Genomic DNA, 23,038 nt, shown 5'->3' with positions numbered 1-23,038 from the left:
CTACAGTGCCAGAGAATATATGCTGTAAGGAAATATATCTGGATATATATGGCTGGACCACAAACAGTTGGTACAGATCCATCCTCGAGTAACAACGGGAGTAACGTTTCGGATTCTGCAGTTGTTCTCCACCGTCTGCGCTGATCAAAAGCACGATGGGAAACAACTTGCTGACCAGCTTAATGCTTGTTGGTTTATACAACCGTGATGTATTGTTCTCTTTTAAAATTGTGGATATTCCCAAACTCTGTGATCTATGTGATGTGTTTTTATTAATAAAAAAAATGTCTGTATTAAAGAAAAAATTATTGATAAACCTATTTAAAATGTAATTAAATAAGTACTTTGGGTGTCCATTATATTTATTTTCATATAAAAGCAACAAAATTTAAATTACATCCAGTTTATTAGCAACACTGTGCACGGGCGTGAATCCTGCGATATCGGCCTTTGATCTCACAAGTGTCTGATCCACTGGGAGAACGTGCAAGAAGCGAGATCTGTCCGGCTTGCCTGCGCTTTTTTGACTCCTCCCCTCACTGCATTCACCTAATCTCAAACACACATCTCAAACAAGCCTATTGTTGGACTGTGTTTGCTCACTCAGGGCGGGTCTATGCTAAAACTGCAGTGTCAGTCAGCAGTCATGGGCGGGGCCTTTACAAAAGTACGTCACATTGCCCTGGAACTGAGAACGCATGTTCTAAAACAGTGCTGTTTATGATTAATGGGTCAACTCATTTGCCTTTATTTATTAAGATATATTCACGAAAACAATATGTTTTTTCCTTCCCCTCAAAAAGGCATTTAAAAAACATGTTATAATAAGTGATCTGTGGGGTATTTTGAGCTAAAACTTCACAGACACATTCTGGTGACACTTATATTAGATCTTGTAAAAAGGGGCACAATAGGTCCCCTTTAAAGTAAGAAAATTGAGAAAATGCTGTAGTATAAAGCACAATGCGTGCAATATAGACTCCATGTTGTCTCTTGGGTTGTATGGTCTGTGAATCATAGGATACATCCTGTGAGGAGCATAGAGGGTAAAAAGATCAGGCTCTCATTAAAACTGAGTGTGTATCTAGCTCTACATCCAACTAAGGAACAAATTTAATTAGCGGACTGTGAAGAGAAGTCATTCCGCAACTCTTTCACTAGATTTATTATACACATCGTCAAGCGTTCTGTGGCCTACACTCTAAAAAAAATATGGTTCTTTAAAGGTTCTTTACACGTAGTAACAGTTCTATTTAGTACCGTATCGTCCCGAAGAACCCTTTATTTGATGAAATGGTTCATTGATTGTGTTAGAGTTTAGGGCTCTGTGATTTTCTGGAGCTCAGTTACAACTATAGTTACTACACAGACTATCAACATACTCTCAACAAGTAAACGATTTCTTTCTTAAAAATGTCTATAAATTATAACTTTAAAAATTGTACCAATCATTTCCTAACAATCATGTATTTTTCTCTTTTAGTTTAACAGCTCTGTTCGGTTAAGGATACTCACAGTAACAGAGATATGGAATTTATGATCCATTGTTTTTTTTTTTTTTTTTAAATAATGATAATAATGAGCATTTTCAAAACATGATTCTTCATGGGACCTAATAGAAAGGGCTTTTTTTAGCACCAAAAAGGGTTATGCAATTGTTACAAACCAAAGAACCCTAATTTGGTACTGTTTAGAACCATTTTACTTAAGAGTGTAGTTCTGCCTCAAGGCATAGGTTTTACTTAAGGTAAATTAGAGGATTTTGCTTGTTTGTTACTCTTTAATCTTAAAAAAAAAAAAGGTTGAGAAGATATTTTCCAGTGCTATGAAATTGTAATGTGGTGGGAGTTTGGCTATGACTCTGTGATGTGAAATCAGAGGGGAGCTGATGAGAACAGGAGCTGCAGAGAGAAAGCAATTAATAATCTCTTCAGCAGACTGTGTCTGCATGACTGCACATACAAATTAATGGATTTCTTCTTCCCCCTTTTTTTTTTTAATTTTGAAAAATCTATTTAGGTTATGCCCACACAGTCAGCATTCCAGCTGCAGCGTCTGCATTTTTATGCTTTGTTTAGTTTTTAAAGGGGCACTTGGCAACTCTAGTTTTATCTTCGCTGATTTCCACTTTTGTTGTGGCATGTGTTCTCATACAGCTGTGCGGCATAGCTATATTTCACAACACTGTCATAAAGAAACTCCCTTGCGGTGCCTTCGTCCCGCTTTCTACCGCTGCTCATGTACTTCTGTCATTATCGGAGCCGACCAAATCTATCGTGTGGACCTGTGTCTACCAAATGGGTAATACATCATACACAGTATCATAGAATTATTTGTGTTTTTTCACCTGGGGATGCTCTCCAGAACAGGTTATTGATTCAAATGATTTCTAAACGGTTTTATTAAGTTGAAATAGTTGCCAAGTGCCCCTTTAATATGATATGGAATTGACAGTAGTGTTGCTGTCTCTCATTGAATTTTAATCCTATAAGGAAATTCATTGTACATAGGTAACTGTTGCCTAAATGTTAAAGCTGATGTTGAGTTCTACAGTATTTTTGTTGCCACTTAAATTACATGAAAACCCATAATTTATTCTGACAGGATGCTGCAATCTGTTGCTTTATGACAAAACCACAAGACACCCGTGGTGCTGTCATAATGTTGATCATTATGACTCTGGCTCTGTCCATTAGTACGTTAAGAGGATTTTGCTAGCAATCGACAGACTGGACCACTAAACTGTCACTATAGGTCTAAATGCACATTTTTTTTCCATCACAGTGAACAAATTAAGATGGATGACTTCTATTGAAATGGTTTCCTGTATTATGGGCAATACATTAACACAAACAGCTGTAGAAAATTAATTGTTATCACTGCCAAATATTTCTCACATTAGTGCCATACTGTATGTTAGGCATTTATTAGACATTTTGTGATATCACATCTCTTTATACAATTTTTATGATGTGTGATCAGTAAATCTATTTAATCATTAAAAACAACAACAATACTGATCTTTGTGTCAATGTAGCGTCAGTTAGCGAAAGAGCGATTTCTGTTTGTGAATTCAGTTTATACATTTAGTGAACTTTAACTAATAAACTTTTGTGATTAAAACGTTAGAATATGCGTGAATACCTGCTACGGCAATTCTATAAGATCATTACAAAACACAATACGACATAGATATAATAAACTTTTGAATCAAGTTAGTTTAGAAGAATAAAACTTCATCAGTATGTGCTAGTGGTAAACAAATAGAGCAAGTTGAATAGGACACTGGCAATTGTGGTTGTTTTGTACTTAAAAAAGAGGAGAAAGCGGAAAAGGAGAATGAGCACTGCTTCACTTGCTCTAACAACTAAAAGGCATTTGAGTGTGTTGAGTTGAATGTTGTTAGTTAGGTTGTTTGTTGGCTGTATATGAGACTAAGCCTGATTAACATTAGAGAATAAAATGCAGATCATATTCTAATTTTTCATCATGTTTGCTCACCATGCTCAACATTTGCTTACCTGTTTAATAACATGCAAGTGCGTCTCTGCAAGTTATTTGCGAACATGGAGCTCTTGGCATCTTGAAAGATGTTGATCTTCGTTTTAGTCCTCTTTTTGTCTCAAAGTCTGCTTGCCATGTTCCATATGTTTGAACAAAACAACAACAACAGCATAACGAGCGAGCATACGAGGTCAAACTGATCAAACCCATGGTCAAACCTGGCGGAAACCATATGACGCCATTGACTGGAGACTTCTCACACGCCCTGTTTCTTTGGTTAAAATCGTTATTTTATCACGATTTACAAATAGTTAGAAACATTTGGGATATTATAAGTAATCAACTAAACAAAATATATAACATTGTCTTAGTGGATTTTTGGATATTTTACAGCAAATATCCAGCATATTGTAGGCTACCTTTAAGGCTAACATAGGCTACTAAAACACAAAAAACTTACATTTCATGGGGACTTAACTTTCATGGATAGTTCAACCCTTTACTCATCCTCATGATGTGCCATGACTTTCCTAAAAAAAAAAAAATTCTGTTGAACATAAAATAAGATATATTGGCAAATCTCCTTTTTGTTGTTTTGGGTAACCAAAACTATTTGGACTTGTATACCGCCCAGAAAGTATTGTACAATCACAAAGAGAAATACTGCCATCTTCTGGTGTTGGGAATAATTGTGGATTTATTTATGAATTTTATTTATTTTAAACACCTTTAATTTATTTAAACATTAATACTAAGCAATGATCTAAACAGAGACTAAAAAAATAAATAAAATAAGAACATTTAATTCTCTGTTGCAGTTTTGTTTATTTGATTTATTTCCAACTAAAATTCTATTATTTAGAAAATGTAGGATACCCAGCAAGGACATGTCTTGGCACTTGTGTTGGATTTCTAATGCAATTTCTATGACATATTGAACAAAACCATATCTCATCTTTTAGGAAGTTAAAAAGCATATCTATTACAAAATGCTTTAGTAAACCTGAACTTATTTACATCCTCTGGATGAATGTAGCACATATAACTTTATACATAAAAACACATATTTTGTACATAAGAAATTTTAGAAGCCTGTTTCATTTCATAATGCCTAGCATGTGCATAAAACCTCAGAGTATTGGAGACCAAATCCACACGTTTGAAAAGCAGGAGTGCAATAATTGTTTTGCGTTTGTAGCCTATTCCTTGTGTTAGTATCTTGACACTCCTTGGTAAAGCTACAGTTCAAGTATTAATAAACATGTATCAAAATCTGACACCATTATGTTGCAATATGCAATTCTAACATAATCATGATTGATATAACATCAGCAGACATGTCAGAAGTCATCATGTGTTAACTGGACAATAGCAAATAATCGTTAAAACAGTTAAAAGTCTAAGAAAAAATACATCTTTAAGTTAAATTGTGCGAATAAAATCATTCAAATCATCTAGTAGATCACAAATATGCAATAACCTTATTCATATACATGTGAACTTACAGAAATTCTGATTATTATTTAGATTTAGATGCTATTCACCATTTCAGAATAGTGAAGGTTAAGGTGTGAGAAAAAAAAGACATGCTGCAGTTTAGCCACTATAGCCACTGTGCTCCTGTATCTGAAGTGTAATACTAAAATACTGCATGCTACACCATACTTATACAGCATATTATTTTTAAAATATGGTATGTGAAATATAATAGTACAGTATCTAAAAATATGTAAATGTGTGGAAAGATTGTATGCTACAAATGTTTTTTTTTTTTTAAACTGTAGACAGGTACACAGTTGTTACATTGTTGGTTGTTTTACATTAGAGAAAGATGTCTGGTTACGATCTCAGAAATAAATATGGTTATTTTGCAATATTTAATATAACTTTGTATACAAAATATTCACTCTTTTGTCAGTCCAGTGAAATAATGAGTAAATATTTAGAAGTAGTGTGTGCTGGTCAAATAATGCACAGTTTGGCAAGTCAGTTGAGTACCCTGCTGAACAATCCAGCATAAACCAGCATGAATTTCAAGTTGATCCAGACCTGTTTATGCTGGTTAGAGCTGGTATAGGGCTGGTCATGGCGTTCTCAAGCAAAACTGAGGGCAAAACTCAGCAGAATATTCAATGCAATTGGAAAAATATGTAAAGTAAACACTTCACAACCTACTGCATTCCTAGTAGGAGTAATAGCGTAGTTTGCCATTGTGAACAGGACAGTCACTTGGTTAGTTTATAGCAGTACTGTATAAACATGACGCAGAGCTCAGAGCTGTGAGTCTGCTCCCAGTGTATTCAGATCATCTCGGGTGTACTTCTCTGCCCCTGAGCGAAAGCCTGCTGAGATCTCGTCAAATGATCGGCCTTTGGTCTCAGGAACTTTGAAGTAGGTGAAGACGAAGAATATCAGCAGGAGGACAGTGAAGATGATGAAAACATACGGGCCAGTCAGTTCCTATAAAGGGAACAAACAGCGAGTATTTGAACATGTGAGGACGACAAGAAAAGAAAGAATATTACTTGTGTTCATGTTTACATACCGCAATATACTGGAAGGACATTCCCACCAAGAAGTTGGCAAACCAGTTGGAGAAACCAGCGACAGCGATGGCAGAGGGCCTGGGGCCTTGACTGAAAAGTTCTGCCACAATGAACCATGGGATCGGGCCTGGTCCGATCTCGAAAAATGCCACAAAACTGAAGATGGCTACAATGCTGACGTACGACATCCATTTCACTTCTTCCTGAGAAGGACAATCAGTGAATAAACAGCATTAAACATTAAAGTTTACGGCCAAAAATCAGTGTAATCATATACATACTAGTAGCGCCATAGCTATGGTCATGAGAACAGAAGACGCAGCCATTCCCATCAGCCCAACAAGATGGAGTGATCTTCGGCCAGTTCGCTCCACTATGAACAGCTAAATCAGAGGGGGATACAAGCATTTACCGGATTACCGGTCTGAAACAAAGGACAAATTCAGAATAAATATGCTCTTACTAACTTACCGACACCACTGTGAATGCTGTGTTCACAACTCCAGCCCCAATGGTAGCATAGACTGGCTCAGACACCCCTGCTTTCTCAAATATAGCGGTAGAGTAATAAAAAACCTGAAAAACACAATTACATTCACTGAACATTCAAATCACTGTTTATGAAATGGCAGCTACAGATATTACTCAACCCTTACAAATTTAAGAAAATGCTTTTTAAATAGCTGCCCACTATGTGTGAAAGGGTTAAACCAATCAGTTCATATGGATTCATTTTTTTAAGGTGCCCTTTATGACCTTTTTTAGACCTTTTTGAAAGTTGTGGAACACCGGGACTTTCAATGGAGGAACAGAAACCTCTCGGGTTTCATTAAAAGCATCTTAATTTGGATCACCAAATGGAAACACAGTAAAACCAAAATGGATAAACAGCTTAAATATTATATCTCTATATGCGCGGGAATTACACGCCCCTTTCCACCGATTGGTCAACCAAACATCAAACAGTGCCATCATCAGTTGTTCCCCAGTTCCGCGCAACAGAATAATAGTCATCCACTGCTACAGGTGTGCAAATGGTGCCAGTGAGCGGCTAGTAAATATGGAAAACCACTAGCTGGTGTGGTGAGCAAAGAAATTAATGTCAAGCCCTGATAATAATGATATTAATAAAAAAATAAATGTTTGTTTTATTTACCTTTAAATAAATACTATGTATTTCTAATTTAAAAATCAATAGAATTTGAATGAAAGGTGGAAGGATGGATGGATTCGATTGACAGATAAATATTAGATAAGGAAGTAAACAGGAAAACGTACAGCATTGATACCGGAGAGCTGCTGGGAGAGCTGCAGCATGATGGCAATGAAGATGGGCTGGCGGTAGAGCGATGAGCGGAACAGCTCAGGGATGGTGACCTTCTTCTCCCTCATCATCTGCCTGCTCTCTTCCCTCATCTCCTGCATGTCTTCTTCCACATCATCAGTGCCACGCAGCTTCTTCAGCACTGTGGAAATGAGTTAGTTAGGGCGACTTCTTTATGCAAACACCCTAGACAGCATCTTAAGTGCGACCTAAAAAACTCACCAGTCTTAGCTTTGGCCTCCTCTTTCTGGTTGATGAGGAGGAAGCGTGGGCTCTCGGGGCAGAAGGGCAGTATGGCACACTGCAGTAAGGCTGGGATGAAAGTAAAGCCAAGTAGGAAGGGCCACATTGTTGAAGTCCCCATGATTTCTTTAATACCAAAGATCTATAGAAAAAAAAAAAGAATCTACAATCAGAAAGGCTTAATGATAGCTAAAGGTGGTCTCAAAATAAAGAAAACACTTTATTTAACCTGTGCCATGAGGATGCCTGTAACAATACCAAGCTGATGAAGTGTACCAAGCGCCCCACGTAATGAAGTTGGGGCGATTTCCCCTACATACATTGGTACAAAGCCTGTGGACAGGCCAGAGTAAAGACCGATGATGAAGCGTCCAATAATAAGCATTTCCCAGGATTCAGCCAGCTTGGAAAAGCCCATTAAAGCAGCAGATATGAAGGCCAAAACATTAACCATGAGCATTGAGTTCCTCCTGTTAACAGATTAGAAAGAGAAAGTTTAAAGACACCCAAATCCAGAATACAAGTGGAGTGTTTGTAAAGTTCTGATTGCATAGTCAAGTTACCTGCCAAAGCGGTTTACAAAGAGGCCCACCGAGAAGGAGCCAAAAATGCCACCTACAGAGAAAATGGCCACTGATACAGACCAGAGCGTAGTTAAAGTGGTTGGCGGTATGGGCTCTGAATATCTACGTTGCCATGTCTCATTGTAGAAGATTTCGATGATCTATGAGAGAGAGAAAATAAAGCATTACTCCTTGGGTATGAGAATTATTAGAGAGAGTGTTCATTTGATACCTCAAATAATTTATGTTTGTATGGCTTTGTAACTTCAGTCAAGTCATTATTTTGCTCCAGCAGTTCTATATTGCAGTCAGCAGAGGGAGCAGTGTTACTTCATACTGATTGCTGAGTCAGAAAGATTGCATAAGAAGCTGATCATCAACAAACATAAACAAGCCCTGGCTTATTATTGTGACTTACTTTCTTCTTAAATGAATTAAAATGATTTAAAAAAAATGCAAGAAAATCTATTCACTCACAAAGTTGAACATGAACAGTACCGTTCAAAAGTTTGAGGTCAGCAAGATTTATTCAGCAGTGATGCATTAAATTGACAAAAAGTAAACATTCATTTTTCAACATTGATTTCTTAAGTGACACTAAAGACTGGAGTAGGCTATGGCTGCTGAAAATTCAGCTTTGTCATGACATAAATAAATTACAATAAATCTCAATTAAATTAAAAAAAATATTTTAAAATTGTAATATCTCATAATTGCTTTATTGTATTTTTGATATTTGTAGCCTTGGTGAGCAAGCATGTTGACTCCAAACTTTTGAATGGTCAAAAAAAAATAATAATCAACAATTTACTTAACAATCTTAAGATCCACGTCACAGTAATGATGACGTCCTTACCATCTCCTTGACTTTTGACTTTCTCTCTTTATCCTGTTATAAGACTAATGTAACCTATGGCACATGATTTCCCACTCTATATATAGGATTCTCTCAAGTATATGGGATTTATCCAGAACCCTAAGGTAATGTGACCCATAAAGGGTTCAATGTCACTTACTCAGTCATTATTCATGGTGAAAAAGTGTCATTATAAGAATCTCAGCAGTGCTTGTCCATTATTAGAACGCTCTGCACGTGTGAATCAGCACATTTTAATAGGCTATTCTAGAAGGAGGGTTAATACAGCATATCTACAGCTAATCTAAATTTAGATGCATTACATAATAACACTAACATGCAACCATCAACAATAGCACAATGAATACAGAGAAAACAATCTTTCCATTTATTCAAATCGCCATATTATATATAAGTGCTTATGTGACATATGTCATGTCGGTATAAGTGTTCACCTTCTGAGGGGCATTGATGACTCCTGTGTTGTAGCCAAACTGCAAGGAGCCAATCACAGCAGTCCCCACAGACATCAACAGATTAAGTGTCAACTGCTGTAAGGGAAGAGGAACAACTTTTTAGTTAAACTATAAAGCAATATTTAAGTTGGTTCGCAACTATTATAACTAAATCCTTCTGATTCAACCTTTAATAGAACAATATTGAGAACACTTCTGTTTAAGGCAAAATCTAAAAGTCCACTGTGACAATTAATTGCTGTGAGCTTGATTAGACATTTTACGCAGGGTTTACGGAATGATTGTGCAGTTTCTATGGAGTGTTTCAATCAATCAGTATCTAATAGTCAAAAAAACTAGCAATGTTTGGTAGTTTTTTTTAACCACCAAATAACAAAGGTTCTCTTTATTCCAAAGAACTGTGGACTCACAATGCAGTAACATGCTGAATGAGGGAAACCCTGTTGATTATCAAGTATGATCCTATTACAGATCCGATCCGGCAGCACCTGAACCAATGCACGCACACATGACTACTCTAGCCTCTTATTCCAATCCACTCAAACAACCGCAAGCTCTTACATAACATGTTAAACAGGCCTTTAAAGACAACCACTTTATCTTGGGCACTAGCACGTATAGTCTGTATTAACCTTACAAAAAACACTGTAACTCAACATGTGATTTGATATGCTCCTAAGCATTCTATCATGGAATCCAATTTTCTACCCATTAACAAGCAGTTATTCTCAAACTTAAGATGGTTACATCAGTAGCCTTTTAATAGTGTTTTAATCTGGCCGGTGTGTTTTAGCAAACATTCCCTGCAAATAGAAGGGGACTGTTGTGGCAGGTTCATTGCGCCCCCTGGCGGCCATGCTCTGTACTGCTCGGACTCAGAATGTTTGCAAGTAGGCTAAACCTAAATAAACTAAACTAAATATTATAAATACACAGATTAATACATGCAATTAATTGCAGTTACCGTAAGCAAAATGAATAAAAACTAATTAACTGATGTGTGTTTTTTGCATGTTCACTAGATGATGTTAGGCCTCAAATCCTTCGGAAAAGCTTAACATTCCAGATTAAATGAATTTACAGAAACATAAGCAATGCAATGTCCTCTGAGCCACTGAGGCAAATGGGTTTAAACTTTAAAGGCTATTTTTTTCTTAAGTTTTGCCCAATAATAAGCTCTCTAATAACGCTCTATTATTAACACGCAATTATAAAAATAAACCAAATTTAATGGTTATACAAAAATTTGTCTGTTATAATTAACATATGCACATAGATTAATCAAGTGCAAAGCACTGGTTGATTCCTGGGAAAAAAATATTTTGGAAAATATAGAAAAAGAAAAAAAAGGAACAAAAGCTGTCAGTGGTAGGCTACACCTTAAAGTGCATATTAGTAAACTATACCACAATGGTACCAAAAGTGAATAGTACCTAAATAGTGCATATTAGAACCTTTTTTACAGGGTACCGTCCGAGTGGCAGTGACAATTCATTTTGGAGTATGTATGAAATAAAGAAATCAATACGCTGTCTGTGCAAATATAAATAAATTTGACAATTAATTTCGACATGCCAATCTTTCTAATGGACCTTCTACATCTAAAAGCAGGCGTTTGATGCAAAAACAGACAATTGTCTCGAAAAAAATAGCAGATTTTCTCTTATTTTTAAAAAAATATTCTGTAAATACTTTCCATTTGCATTTTTCCTTAGAGACCTTAACTAACCCTGCAACTACTCTCTTGTTCACAAGAGGCTATGATCATCTTTATGTTTAGCCTTCGTTCATCACTTTACTTCCCTGGCAAGCAAAATATATCACATTTATGTCAATGTGAAAATAAGGGTTAAAGTAATTAATCTGCCTCTCCCCTACATATCGTAATGCTGTGGTCTGAGAGGTCTTTAGAAGGTTTTATCACATATTCCCATTACTTATGGGTTTGTGACATGAGACCATTGTTGCATGAGAGTGAGACAAAAATGGGTATTGGGAAAAACTGAGTAACATGGCTCAGTGTAACTATGCAAAATCCAATCAATTTGACTATTTTACACAGTTTTACTATTTGTCGAGGTAGATAAACATCAATAAAAAACATATTGACAATAAGCTAAAGGTTTTATTAAAGTGTGCTTTCATTTTATTCATCTCGATTCTCTCTAAAATATGGGTTTAGATAAAATCTAGTTTTGCTTAGTTGGTAACGTTAGTTCTATTTAAATATTTACTGAAACAGTTACAACTCTCTCCCAGTTATATCCATCGGGCTTTACTGGCAAACTTTTGAAACGGTAACGTTAGGCTAGATGACAACATTAGGGAATGCATCGCCTTTATAAATAAAAGTATGACTACAGTTAATTATTACTACACTAAGGTTATTAGGCAGGCAATATTACCTTACCTTTTTATTAGACTCCATGGTGGCAGGTTTAAAAAGTTTTTTAAAAAGTTATAGAATAGATAATTTTCTTCTTTTCGTTGTGGTGGAAAAAAAGCGAAAATATCATAATTTAATATCCACAATGTATCAGCCTATTTATCATTTTGAAAGAAGCATATATTAGTCGATCTTAGTCATTTAGTCTGTCAGGTGTTTTCAGATAACTGCCATCAGTGTGTAAAGCGCTTAATATAAATTCTCGAGCATAGGTTCTGATTGGCTGTTGCTTGGTTACCTTTAACCATGTGGCCAGAGTCTGAATACATGGCTCTGCATGTGGCCGTGTGTACACAGGCATGTAAGGAAATGGGCTCCCTGATTGGCTGCACGAAAATGCGTCGACTTTTCGTTGTAATCTGGACAACCCTGAGAGACATTCCTTGGTTTCTAAAGTTGTACCAGAATGATCACACATGCCTTAACCAGATTTGATATCCATGTTTAAAAAAAAAAAAAAAAAAAAAAAAAAACACACACACATAAATAATATGCGTCTAAGACAAAAAAAATTATATATATATATATATATAGTTGTACGCATGTCCGAGTCATGTTTTGTCGTAATACATGCAAGGAATAGAGGCTGCGTTTTTAAATATAATTCTTTTTATAAGGTATCATGGATGACTATACTGATCATAAAGATCAATGCATATATCTTAGTTTAAAATAGGCCAATGAAAATATCTGGCACTGCTATTACATCTGACTTTTTGTCAGAAAGAAAGATTCAGCTTTGTATAATAATATAAAATAATAAAAAATAATACTCATGGATAGATTTGATAATCTGGAAGGTAGTGCTGCAGATTATCCACTACCTGCCTATCAGAATAAAATAACATTTGTCATTGTTATTTTATTCTGATACAATATCCTTGGGTTTTGTTCATCACAGTAGGAAAGAGTCCGGCACAATTGTATGCAAATGGAGGGGGGCAGGACTCTTCTTTTTTATAGGCTTCATTTCATAAGAAAGAATTTTTCAATAAAAAGAAAGGAATGTTTCTGTTGACTTTGGTTCTGCAGGATTACATAAATGCTCTTTGATAGGCATTATAAACAATAACAGACAAATGATGGATCAAAGACAGGGTGGGTTTGGAGGGTGTAGGTTGGTATTGTTCAGTATATCAAAGATATGTTGCCATGGCTATTTATTTCCTCAAATGTCATTTTCTTTTGTAAATTGTAAGCAGTTTGTCTTGGTTGATTGTTTACAATTAGGGGTAATTCTAAGATTCATATAATACCGCGGAAAGTCCACACAACACTGAGCAGATGAGAGTTTTCATTCAGATATAGGCTACTGCCTGCAGTCCACTACACACTTATCTCTGGTCTATTTCTGAATAGGATACTTATCAATGAAAGCATTGTTGTTTGCATGGCTATAATCGCCAACACCTCTCACTTGACAGCAATCTGAGAAGGATGAAATGAAAAGGTCATCCATTCATATGTACAAAGTGAATACTGCAAACAGAGAACTATTGCCAAAACCTATAAAAAAAGGTTCAAATTTTATAATGCCGTGCGTTTATCAAAGTCATACTAAATATTGTTTGATTTAAAAAACAAATACATTATAATAAAAAGTTACTCTCTATTAAAAAGGCTCGAAATGTGTGTCATCTGGTAACATAAACAGATTTATAACTTTATTGTCTTAAATAACTAAATGAAGTTGCTTTAAGTCAAAACAGTGCCATTAAAACTGTACTGAGTGAATTTCCAGTCATGCGAAGTTGAGTCAGAGAGAGAGGTGCACCGCACCGGGCATGTTTCAGCTTCAAGAGGTCACATGACCGGAGGATTACACCATTGTGTCCTTAAACTCATCCTTCACAGGAAAATGTCATGACACTGTAATTGTTACCTTACGTTAATTCTACCGGACCATCTAAAATGACTTTTGTTATTGTGTAGTGTAGTCAGGCTGATTATATTATAGCTATATAAATATATATTTAATATACGTCAAATATATGTTATTGTTTGGACTTAAAGCCATTTAGTTATTTATATTTCATATAAAAGGCAAGAACTGTATGAACAACAAACGACCAACTCCGATACGGCTCCGAAACGACCGGAAGTCATTCATTTTTAATTTTTTTTTTTTTAAATTTTGACTGAAGTTTGGTTTATTTTCTTTATTTATTTCTTTATATATTTTTCTGCTCAGAGCCGCCATCAAGGATTACAAATCTGTCTGATGTAGGATACCCTGACAACCTTGAGTAAGACTTTATTACTGCTGCTGACTTATTTGTTCAGGTGCAATGTCTATGTTGCTTAGCTCTGTTTTGGATGCCTCTATGACAGGCCTCTCATTTACCCCATGGAGAATTTGGAGATTTCTCTCACAAAGTGGACATGGCTCTTTAGACAGCAGTGGGCAGCCTGTTGAGTAAGGCCATAATGCCAGCATCTCCTATTGGTGCATATCGATTCAGAGAGCTGGCCTCTCTGAAAAGTGCGGGTTAGCATTTTGAGGCATTGACTGAATGCATGCTACAAATTCTGACTGTAAGAGCAATATACAGTGGGCCCATTCATAGCATTATCACTAACATTGGCGAAAGAATATGGTTATTATACAGCACTGTTCCCAGATCCAGTTTGTACAGTGGCAGTGGTTTGACATGATGATCAAAACTCTTGCTGTCTGTTCATCGTAGCGTTGGCATCAAGATTAATATGTTAGCCCATCTGCAAATTATCTAAGTCCACTAAAGGAGGGAGGGTGTTCTCACATTTTGCTCCTAAACACAGGAATAGTCTTCCCGATATTGTTCGAGGCTCAGACTCGCCGTCCCAGTTTAAAACTAGATTAAAGACGATCTCTTTAGCCAAGCATTCCCATAATGCTTACCTTTTATAGTACTGTTGAATCAGATCGAATGCATTGAGTTTATGAACAGCAGCTTTACTAATTATTTCCCATCTGCTTTTCTGCTGTTATCTCAGGACGCTAGTCCCAAGGTAAATGGCGTTCGTCAGCTCCAGTTTGTATCCAGCCTCTCATGGAGACTGTGAAGACCTGTGAAGAGACAACTCAACGCCGGCGATTTGTTATAGGCCCTAAATTAATACTTGATAACTGTATTGATAACTAACTAACTGTATTTTTTCTATGTACATTTCTGAAATGCTCTTTTTTTGTAAAGCTGCTTTGAAACAATATGTATGGTGAAAAGCATTATACAAATCAATTTGAATTGAATTGTGAATTTAAAATGGATTGACACATGCACTGGTTTTGGGTCAGTCAGTTCACAAATTTCTAATGGAGACAGTCATTGTTTAAGCCAGGCTTGACCAATCTGATCAAGCAAGCGTCCACACCATCATCTCTTTGTGTCCTCATCTCGGTCATTTTCATTATCTGGACTGACACTGTCATTGAGGCTCATGGCACTGAATGAAAGAGCACCTTCTTGTGGATTAAATGGAAACTTTAGACTAACAATGATGGAGCATTTATGACTCATGCTAATGGAGAGGCCCATTCCAACAGTATTGGTGAGGAGCCTTGTGTTCCCTATGAGTAGTGCTGTACCCTAATTTTCAATTGCTCCAATTAGAGACGTGTCCTGTCTGCCCTCAAAAAATCTGGAGAAAAAAAAGCAGATAATGAGCCCTTTACAAAGCATTCACTCGGAGCTTGTGGACAACAAAGCACCGAAAGCCCCTGTCCAATAGGCATAAATCCCACTTCTGCTACAACTTTGTATATCTGTCTTGGTGGCCTTGATCCACTGCGAGGGTCCAATAGTAAGTCTAAAATGAAAGTGCTTCTTGTGTTGGACTTTAAACTGAAGGATTTAGATTAGGGTTAAAATCATTAATCCTTTTGAATATAGGATTACAGTAAATATCATATTAGTAGAGTCTTAAAAAATGAACTGCATCACGCACCAAAAGTGTTGCAGTGTTAATAAAGTAATCTAATTAAGTTGAGATATATATATATATATATATATATATATATATATATATATATATATATACAGTATATATATATATATATATTAGGAAGTTTATTATATTCAAAGTGACTTAAATTGCATTCAATTTATTATTTATTATTAAATAATTATATTATTATCAATTTATTATTTAGATCTAGATAGATAGATAGATAGATATACAAATGTAATGAATTATTAATATTATCATGCCTAAAAATAGCACTTAAAGACTAACTTAAAGACATATGAGAGGAAGAAGTGCATTTTCGTTGCATAATCAAAAGATGTTAAGTAAAAAGTTCTCCCTTCTGTTTTTCTTTCCCCTGGGTGGGAGTCATTTGAGGAAGTACGCAACAAGTCTCCCTATCTATTGTTACAGATGGAGTATCTCCGGTGTAGCCACTGAGCTTCAGTCTCATATTTATCAGGAATAATATTTTGTATAAGAACCCTGCTGAGGGGAGGGAATTGAGAACAAAACCGAAAAAAAAAAGAAAAAGAAAAACTGGACTCCGAGATGTCAGGACTGCCCATGAGCTTGTGAAATAACGGTGACAACAAGGCAATGTTGTTCTTCCTCTTGGTAAGCTCAAATGCATAAATAAACTCTGTCATTCACATTATAACAGACTTGAGTTTGAACTTAGTTTGTAAAAAAAATAATAAAAAACTAGAAACACTGTCTTGCCATTGATTCTTATTTAGCAATGGAATGAGCGGTGTAATGCTGACCTCTAGTGAACTAGACTGTGTAACTGCTTAGAAATGTTTTCGAGTGAGCAGTAAAGCTTTTTGTTAAAAATCCAAATTTGATTATTTTCATTGCAAAATAATACTGAACACTCAATTCTCAGGTTCTAAATAACTTAGAGAAGTATTTATAGAAATCGGTAATCGGATGACTGCTTTGAAATATTGAAATTCCCTTTTTGTGCAATAATGCAAAAGTAATTTAGTCTTCTGTTTTGTAGCTATCTCTGTATTTTTGTGACACTGAATTTGTCATTGTTTATTGTGTAACCAAGACACTTGAAATTTAGTCAATGACCCAAAGCAAACCTAATATGTGCTTTATTCAAGAAAACACTCACAAGAGAGCACGTGTATTTTTTTATGTAGGCCTATATTTTTTGCAGATTCCAGTGAGATTTCTATTTAACCTAATTTGTCTGCTATGCTAAATACAAGGATTTTTGGAAAAATCTTTCCAAAAAAAAAAACAAAAAAACTGATCAGTATTCTAAAGTGTTTTTTATTTTTATTTTTATTTGATTATATTTTTTTTTTAGCAATTTTAGCAATTCTAAAGCAATTTTACTCAATTTTAATAAAATTGCAAAATAATTATTATAGGGAAAAATATGGCATATAAATGTAGACTGAAGAAGGATTTTCACACTACGATTGTACAAACAAAATCAAAATAAATTGTTTATGCATGAATCAAAGAGAAAATTTAAGAGACAATATCAAAAATATATAATAGTCATCATCTTATAAACTTTTTAGTGCGGTTTGTTTGCAGAAATTAAATGAAAAAAAAAAACATTTCACAGTATAAAGAAGATTTATAAAGCTAGAAGCCCAATGGTTTCCAATTTATTGAGTATTAGCAAATAATGCATCAGCTTCTGAAAACAGAGCTGTAGATTTAATACTTGGAAATATTAGATTAATCTGACCATGTAATGAGAGAGTTTCTGTTTTTTTTTTTTTACTATTTTAATAGAGTACTGGTGTAGGAATGAAATAATTTTTTAAAAATGGTTCCAATGATGATTTTGTATTTTCAGGTCCACTCCTACAGCTAATGTATGGCTGTTAGCTGAGTGAAAATTGAACATCAAGTGGACTGTATCATTTTTCAGTCAATGGAGAACATGGTCTCTCTATGGACATGGAAAGCCCTCAATGGCTCTCATATTTGCCACAGGATTTGGACATTAAGAACATTCTAGATAGGTTTGAGCTCTGGAATCACAAAAATCTCATATATATTCATCGTGATTGTGTTACTCGACACAAGAAATTCTACAAACACAGTAAAACAATACTTGACCAGCAAGGCAAGTGTGTTTGTGAATGTTTTGTATCCAGTGCTGTTGTTTATTTATTTATATATATATATATATATATCCAACAAAGTTATAACCATGTTAATAAACCAGTTTTCATAGTGCTCAGCTTACTATATTTTTTGATTATCTTAACTGAGTGTGTTTTGTCTGTGCTAATAGTTCGCCCTGAAGCTGTGATCAGAAGGCAGCGTGTTGGTTCTCTCAACTGTGTGGTGACAGGATTTTACCCCAAAGATATCACTGTGGAGTGGATGGTTGATGGACGACCAGCCTTAGATGGAATATCATCAGGTCTCCTGCCAAATCATGACCAAACATACCAGATTCAGATGACAATTGTGTTATCTGACGCTACACACAACTACTCCTGTCAAATAAAGCACAGCAGTCTTCAAGAACTGATGTTCACAAACATTCCTTTATAAAACACTATTTTTTTATTCTTGCAGTGGACTTACCATAGTGGCCAATACCAGGGTTAGGGGTCAAGATGCTTGACAGGACTGTAAAGTAAAGTGCTACTAAGTAATCAAGCAGCTCATTATGACATGATTGACATCAATCTGACCTGATCTTTCTGTTGCTTTTCATCAGAGACGCTTCTTCATGTATGACTGAAGAAAACAAACTGCACATTGGATTAATTGCAGGACTTGTTAGTGTTTGCACTAGTGCTGATGTGTCTTACACTGAAGCCATTTGGGGAAAAATATCTGTAATATAATTGCTAATATAATTTGATTTAAATTATATTTTTATATTATTATTTTCTAAACTATATAAGTCACTGTCATCCTTAAAGCAATTTTCTGCTTACTATAATACATTTGCTATAAAACATGAAACTTTAAACATATTTCTTATTTCTATATGTATTTCTCTTTATAAATGCATTTTTTTATTATATAAATGATTATATAGTTTTGTTTTGTCATTGTATGTTATGATTAATGTTGCCTGTCTTTACACTTCTTTTACATTTATTTAACTGTATTTAAAATAAATAAATACAACTTTAGCTAGAACTGTTTTGAACTTTTACTTGATTTTTACATCATTTTCTGATTTGAGATTAGAATTATCCAATAAATTAAGTTTAAGATAGTGTAAAATTGAATCTAAGATTTATATTACAGTACATTTTTATACTGTATGTTTTATTAGAGTACGTATCTTCTGTCCCAGACTGAATTGCACAGCGAAGCATGTCGAATAAGTTTATTTCATTAACTGCAGTGTCACTCCCCTTGCACATTATAGAGCAGGGGTTTTGGATCATGTGATTTGAGATCATCTGGGATAGAAAAGTGAACATAAACAGACGTGTGATACTAAACACTGATCATGTTTCAACCAAAGACTGCTCAAACTACAGCCACGGAATTGAACCAGATTGCATGAAAAATGATAAGGTACTGGACTGGGAGTATCATTTGAAAGCAACAAAGCACATGCAGTCCTATCTAATAATCTGATTAAACCTCAAGAACCACTTCCGTCCAGACCACTTCAGCTCTCTCAACAACACAGATAAAAAAGGGAAACTCTGCCCGAATCAGTTAAAAACGCAATAGTCAGTTTATAAAAATCAGTTTGTACTTTTATGCATCAGTTTTGGTCCAAAAACAGTAGGTTATATGAATAAAAGTGTGTTAGGTGGAAATTCTTCTTTTTAAAATAAACATACAGTGTTTAGACAATTTCTAGAAAGATATTTTACTTAGATAGCCTGTTTAATTTTCTAATGCAATCAGATTTATGTTTACATGTTTTTTTGGCCACTGTATGATCCAATAAATACAGTAAAACTATAGCCAGAAATCCATTCTGTGTAAGAAAATAAATATAATAGGTTTATGTGCTATACAAACCATTAGCACATACATGGTAGAAATATTTTGTGTGCACAGTTTTGAATCAGAAATGTTGTATAATTGAATTCGCTTTAATGAAAATGTTCGGATGCTGAAAATGAGACTTACCTGTTTGCTCGGGCTCACCAGGCTGGTGGTCTCACTAGGTTTGGCCTTGTCTGAGGCGGTCATGCTGACGAGAGAAAGACAGAATCAGAAGCACAGAATGAAAGGCAGCTGTCTGCTCCTCCTCCACAAAGGAAAACTCAAGCCACTACCCATATCTCATTCATCACATATACATGAAAACACCACAGTTACAGTACATGCTTCTCATCACCTGACGTCTCTTTCAGCCACTGAGCAAATGTCCATATCATCAGCCTTTGAACGCTATTTTAACACGTCGCAATGGAACGGCTCACTGATTGTTCAGACTCACATTATAGATTATTATACACATAATACTATCTAATGCAAGAGGGTTCTAGTGGCTTATTCTGATCACTGGATGACAAACATTCTCGCTACCTTCCATTTAAAAGTCATGTTTTGAAAGTCTCTTATGTTCAACGAATGTAATAAAAATAGAAATATTGTGAAATATTATTACAATTTAAAATAGCTGTTTTTTATTTTAATATAATGTAGAATGTAATTTATTCATGCAATGCAAAGCTGAATTTTCAGCATCATTACTCCAGTCTTTAGTGTCATCCTTCAGAAATCATTATAATATGATGATTTGGTACTCAATAAACATTTCTTATCAATGTTAAAAACAGTTGTGGTGCATTTTATTATTTATAAACTGTGATAAATTCTTGAATTCTTTGATTAATAGAGAGTTAACAAGAAAAGTGTTTATTTTATTTAAGCATTCTTGGTTTTTTAAGTATCAATTTTGTTTTAAAAAAAATGAAAACAAAATCTTACTGACCTCAAACTTTTGAAAGGTATAGTGTATACTGGCCTGGTTTGATTTGACAAAGTAATACTGTCACGGTTCCATTGTGTTTGGACTTTGTTTTGCCTATGCTTTCTGTTTTCACAGCCTCCCCACCTGAGTTAGTTTATTCAATTTTGTCACCATAGTTACTCATTTGATTATTCATCTAGTTCAGATGTGGTCTAATTAGTTGTCCTGGTTTATCAGTGTATATAAGTTCCCTTGTTTCAGTGCTCCTTTGTCGGTTCTTGTTAATGCATGTTCTGAGTTTTGGTTACGGCTTGCTATCGAAGTAATAACATTTATTTTGTATTATTTTTGCTGTCTGCCTACACCAATGCTTAGAATTCGTGACAAATACATTCTGAGTTAAACCAACAATATACAAACAAAAAGTTGTTATATTTCTTATGGATATACTAAATCTAGTAAAAATAGTAAAACGGAGGTGTAAAATGTAAATAATGAAAACAATACTGCAATCTGCTTTCTAAAAGCAAAAGATTATTTAATTTTATTGACAGGCATAATTTTAAGGTTTATGTTTTCTCAGTGAAATGTGACATGTCAACATATCAATATTATACAAATAATATACATTAATATTTATATAAGTTATAAGTTTATATATAGGTTAAAATGTAATTTTAACTTGAACATATAAAAAAAAATAAAAAAATACATAGCTGATTTTATGTCTTAATACGGGATATTAATACTTTTTTTAAGAGCGTAAACACCCCCCCCCCCCAAAAAAAAAAAAAACAACAACCACAAAACAAACAAAAACAAAACAAAATATAATTGCAGGCCATCCCTACACTGAAATAAACTTTAAAAGGGACACACAGTATAATTTCTGGAAAAAAAAAAAGGTTTTAATTTTAAACAAACTTGCTAAGCCCTGCAGACATGCTTGTGCTGTACTAGGATGTGAATTTTCAGTTAATCCAGTAGATGGCAACAGTAAGGTAAGGTTGAAATGTCTCTTCGTTGTATTTATCCTTTATCTCCGTTCTACATTTACAACAGCTTTCAACAGGTAAATTCTACTCACAACACTGCATCCCACAATCTTCATATCAGTGTAGGCTATGTATTAATCCAATGTCATTCTAAAGAAGTACAGCAAATACCTCAGGGTGGGATATTCCTTTACTTATCATTAATATTTCAGAGACAAAGTCTTGCATAATGGATCATGTTGACAGTAATTGCACGTGATGTCATATAAACATTGATCATGACCTCTGAACCTTTGCGGCGTTGACATAGGAGATGGAGACGTTTAGCCAGAACTAAACCAAAACAGTGCCATAACTCCACCAATAGTGTGGCAAATAATGAAAAATAATGTATGTGAATCTTGTATAGTTATATGCAATTATTGTATGTTTGAGTTCTATAAAAGGCTGACGGCCCAGTCATGTGACTGCCAGACCAAAATCCATTATGTAACTACATCCGTGCCACACATTTTTTTATTTCTTTTAAATAGTCATTAAACAGAAAATCAAACCGTCTTAAACACTAAACTTGATTCATTCATTTAAAGAAAAAATATGGCATAAAAGATGTGTGCTGATGGTACCGTAGTAACAGATATTATTTAAATGAATATTTAAACAAGCCTAGGCCTTTTATAAATGATTGTAAATCAACACTACATTCTGTTTCTACCACTCAAGACTTAGCCTATAGCATGACCTTATCATTCAAAATAAAGTCTACTCTAGTTAGTAAACGCTATTTTTAGACATTTAAGCCTATTACTTAATAATATACTTATTATTAGTAAAAACGTTTAAAACCAAAACAGCACTTACCCGAAGCTATTAGAGTTTGCTTGGGCAAAGGCTGTTGTTGTTGAGTGAGAACAGAGAGGGAAATAAATGAAATAACTTAAATAACTGCATTTAAATAGTTGTCAATAACATGTTTAGTAATCCACCAGTAGGAATTCAAGGACCGCCACTAACATGCTGCCATAAGACTACAGCAGGTACCAAATGTTAACCATAATTTAACATATTCCATGGTGTGCCATGGCCAAGCCACATATGATGATTGATCCTCAGTTGTGTACCGTTATCTGTGCCATATACCATAAAACTACTGATCCAAAATAATAAAATAAAATGATGACAAAGTCAAAATGATGACTTTCTATGACATTTCTGTCACAATTCCAATATGGTATGTCATGATTTCAACTTTTTA

General features: G+C 34.8%; 2 protein-coding genes across 4 annotated transcripts; one reads left to right on the top strand and one right to left on the bottom strand.

The window, feature by feature from the left end:
• Positions 1 to 4,181: 4,181 nt before the first annotated feature.
• On the bottom strand, positions 4,182 to 20,062 carry slc2a1a (solute carrier family 2 member 1a). Of its 3 annotated transcripts, none has more exons than XM_039652975.2 (10): positions 19,999 to 20,062; positions 9,492 to 9,587; positions 8,181 to 8,341; positions 7,847 to 8,087; positions 7,597 to 7,759; positions 7,329 to 7,516; positions 6,522 to 6,626; positions 6,332 to 6,433; positions 6,050 to 6,253; positions 4,182 to 5,964 (listed from the first exon to the last, which is right to left on the bottom strand). In XM_039652975.2, the coding sequence occupies exons 1-10, from the start codon at positions 20,059 to 20,061 to the stop codon at positions 5,776 to 5,778; spliced, it is 1,512 nt and encodes a 503-aa protein (XP_039508909.2). In that variant the 5' UTR covers position 20,062; the 3' UTR covers positions 4,182 to 5,775. The 3 variants fall into 3 exon arrangements, with proteins under 3 accessions (XP_039508909.2, XP_039508910.2, XP_039508911.2); XM_039652976.2 differs by lacking the exon at positions 19,999 to 20,062 and adding an exon at positions 11,923 to 12,163; XM_039652977.2 differs by lacking the exon at positions 19,999 to 20,062 and adding an exon at positions 11,923 to 12,117 and having other exon boundaries at positions 9,492 to 9,584.
• LOC148970629 (hereditary hemochromatosis protein homolog) lies at positions 14,386 to 19,034 on the top strand. Its single transcript, XM_089124586.1, is given in 3 exon segments — positions 14,386 to 14,446; positions 17,732 to 18,419; positions 18,611 to 19,034. Coding segments are annotated over 3 exon segments (879 nt in total). The 3' UTR covers positions 18,741 to 19,034.
• Positions 20,063 to 23,038: the final 2,976 nt, after the last annotated feature.

Source organism: Pimephales promelas, chromosome 20 (assembly GCF_988280905.1).
Source record: "Pimephales promelas chromosome 20, fPimPro1.hap1.1, whole genome shotgun sequence".
NCBI lineage: Eukaryota > Metazoa > Chordata > Actinopteri > Cypriniformes > Leuciscidae > Pimephales > Pimephales promelas.
The sequence above is the reverse complement of the archived record's forward strand: the minus strand, read 5'-3'. Positions and strand labels throughout refer to the sequence as shown.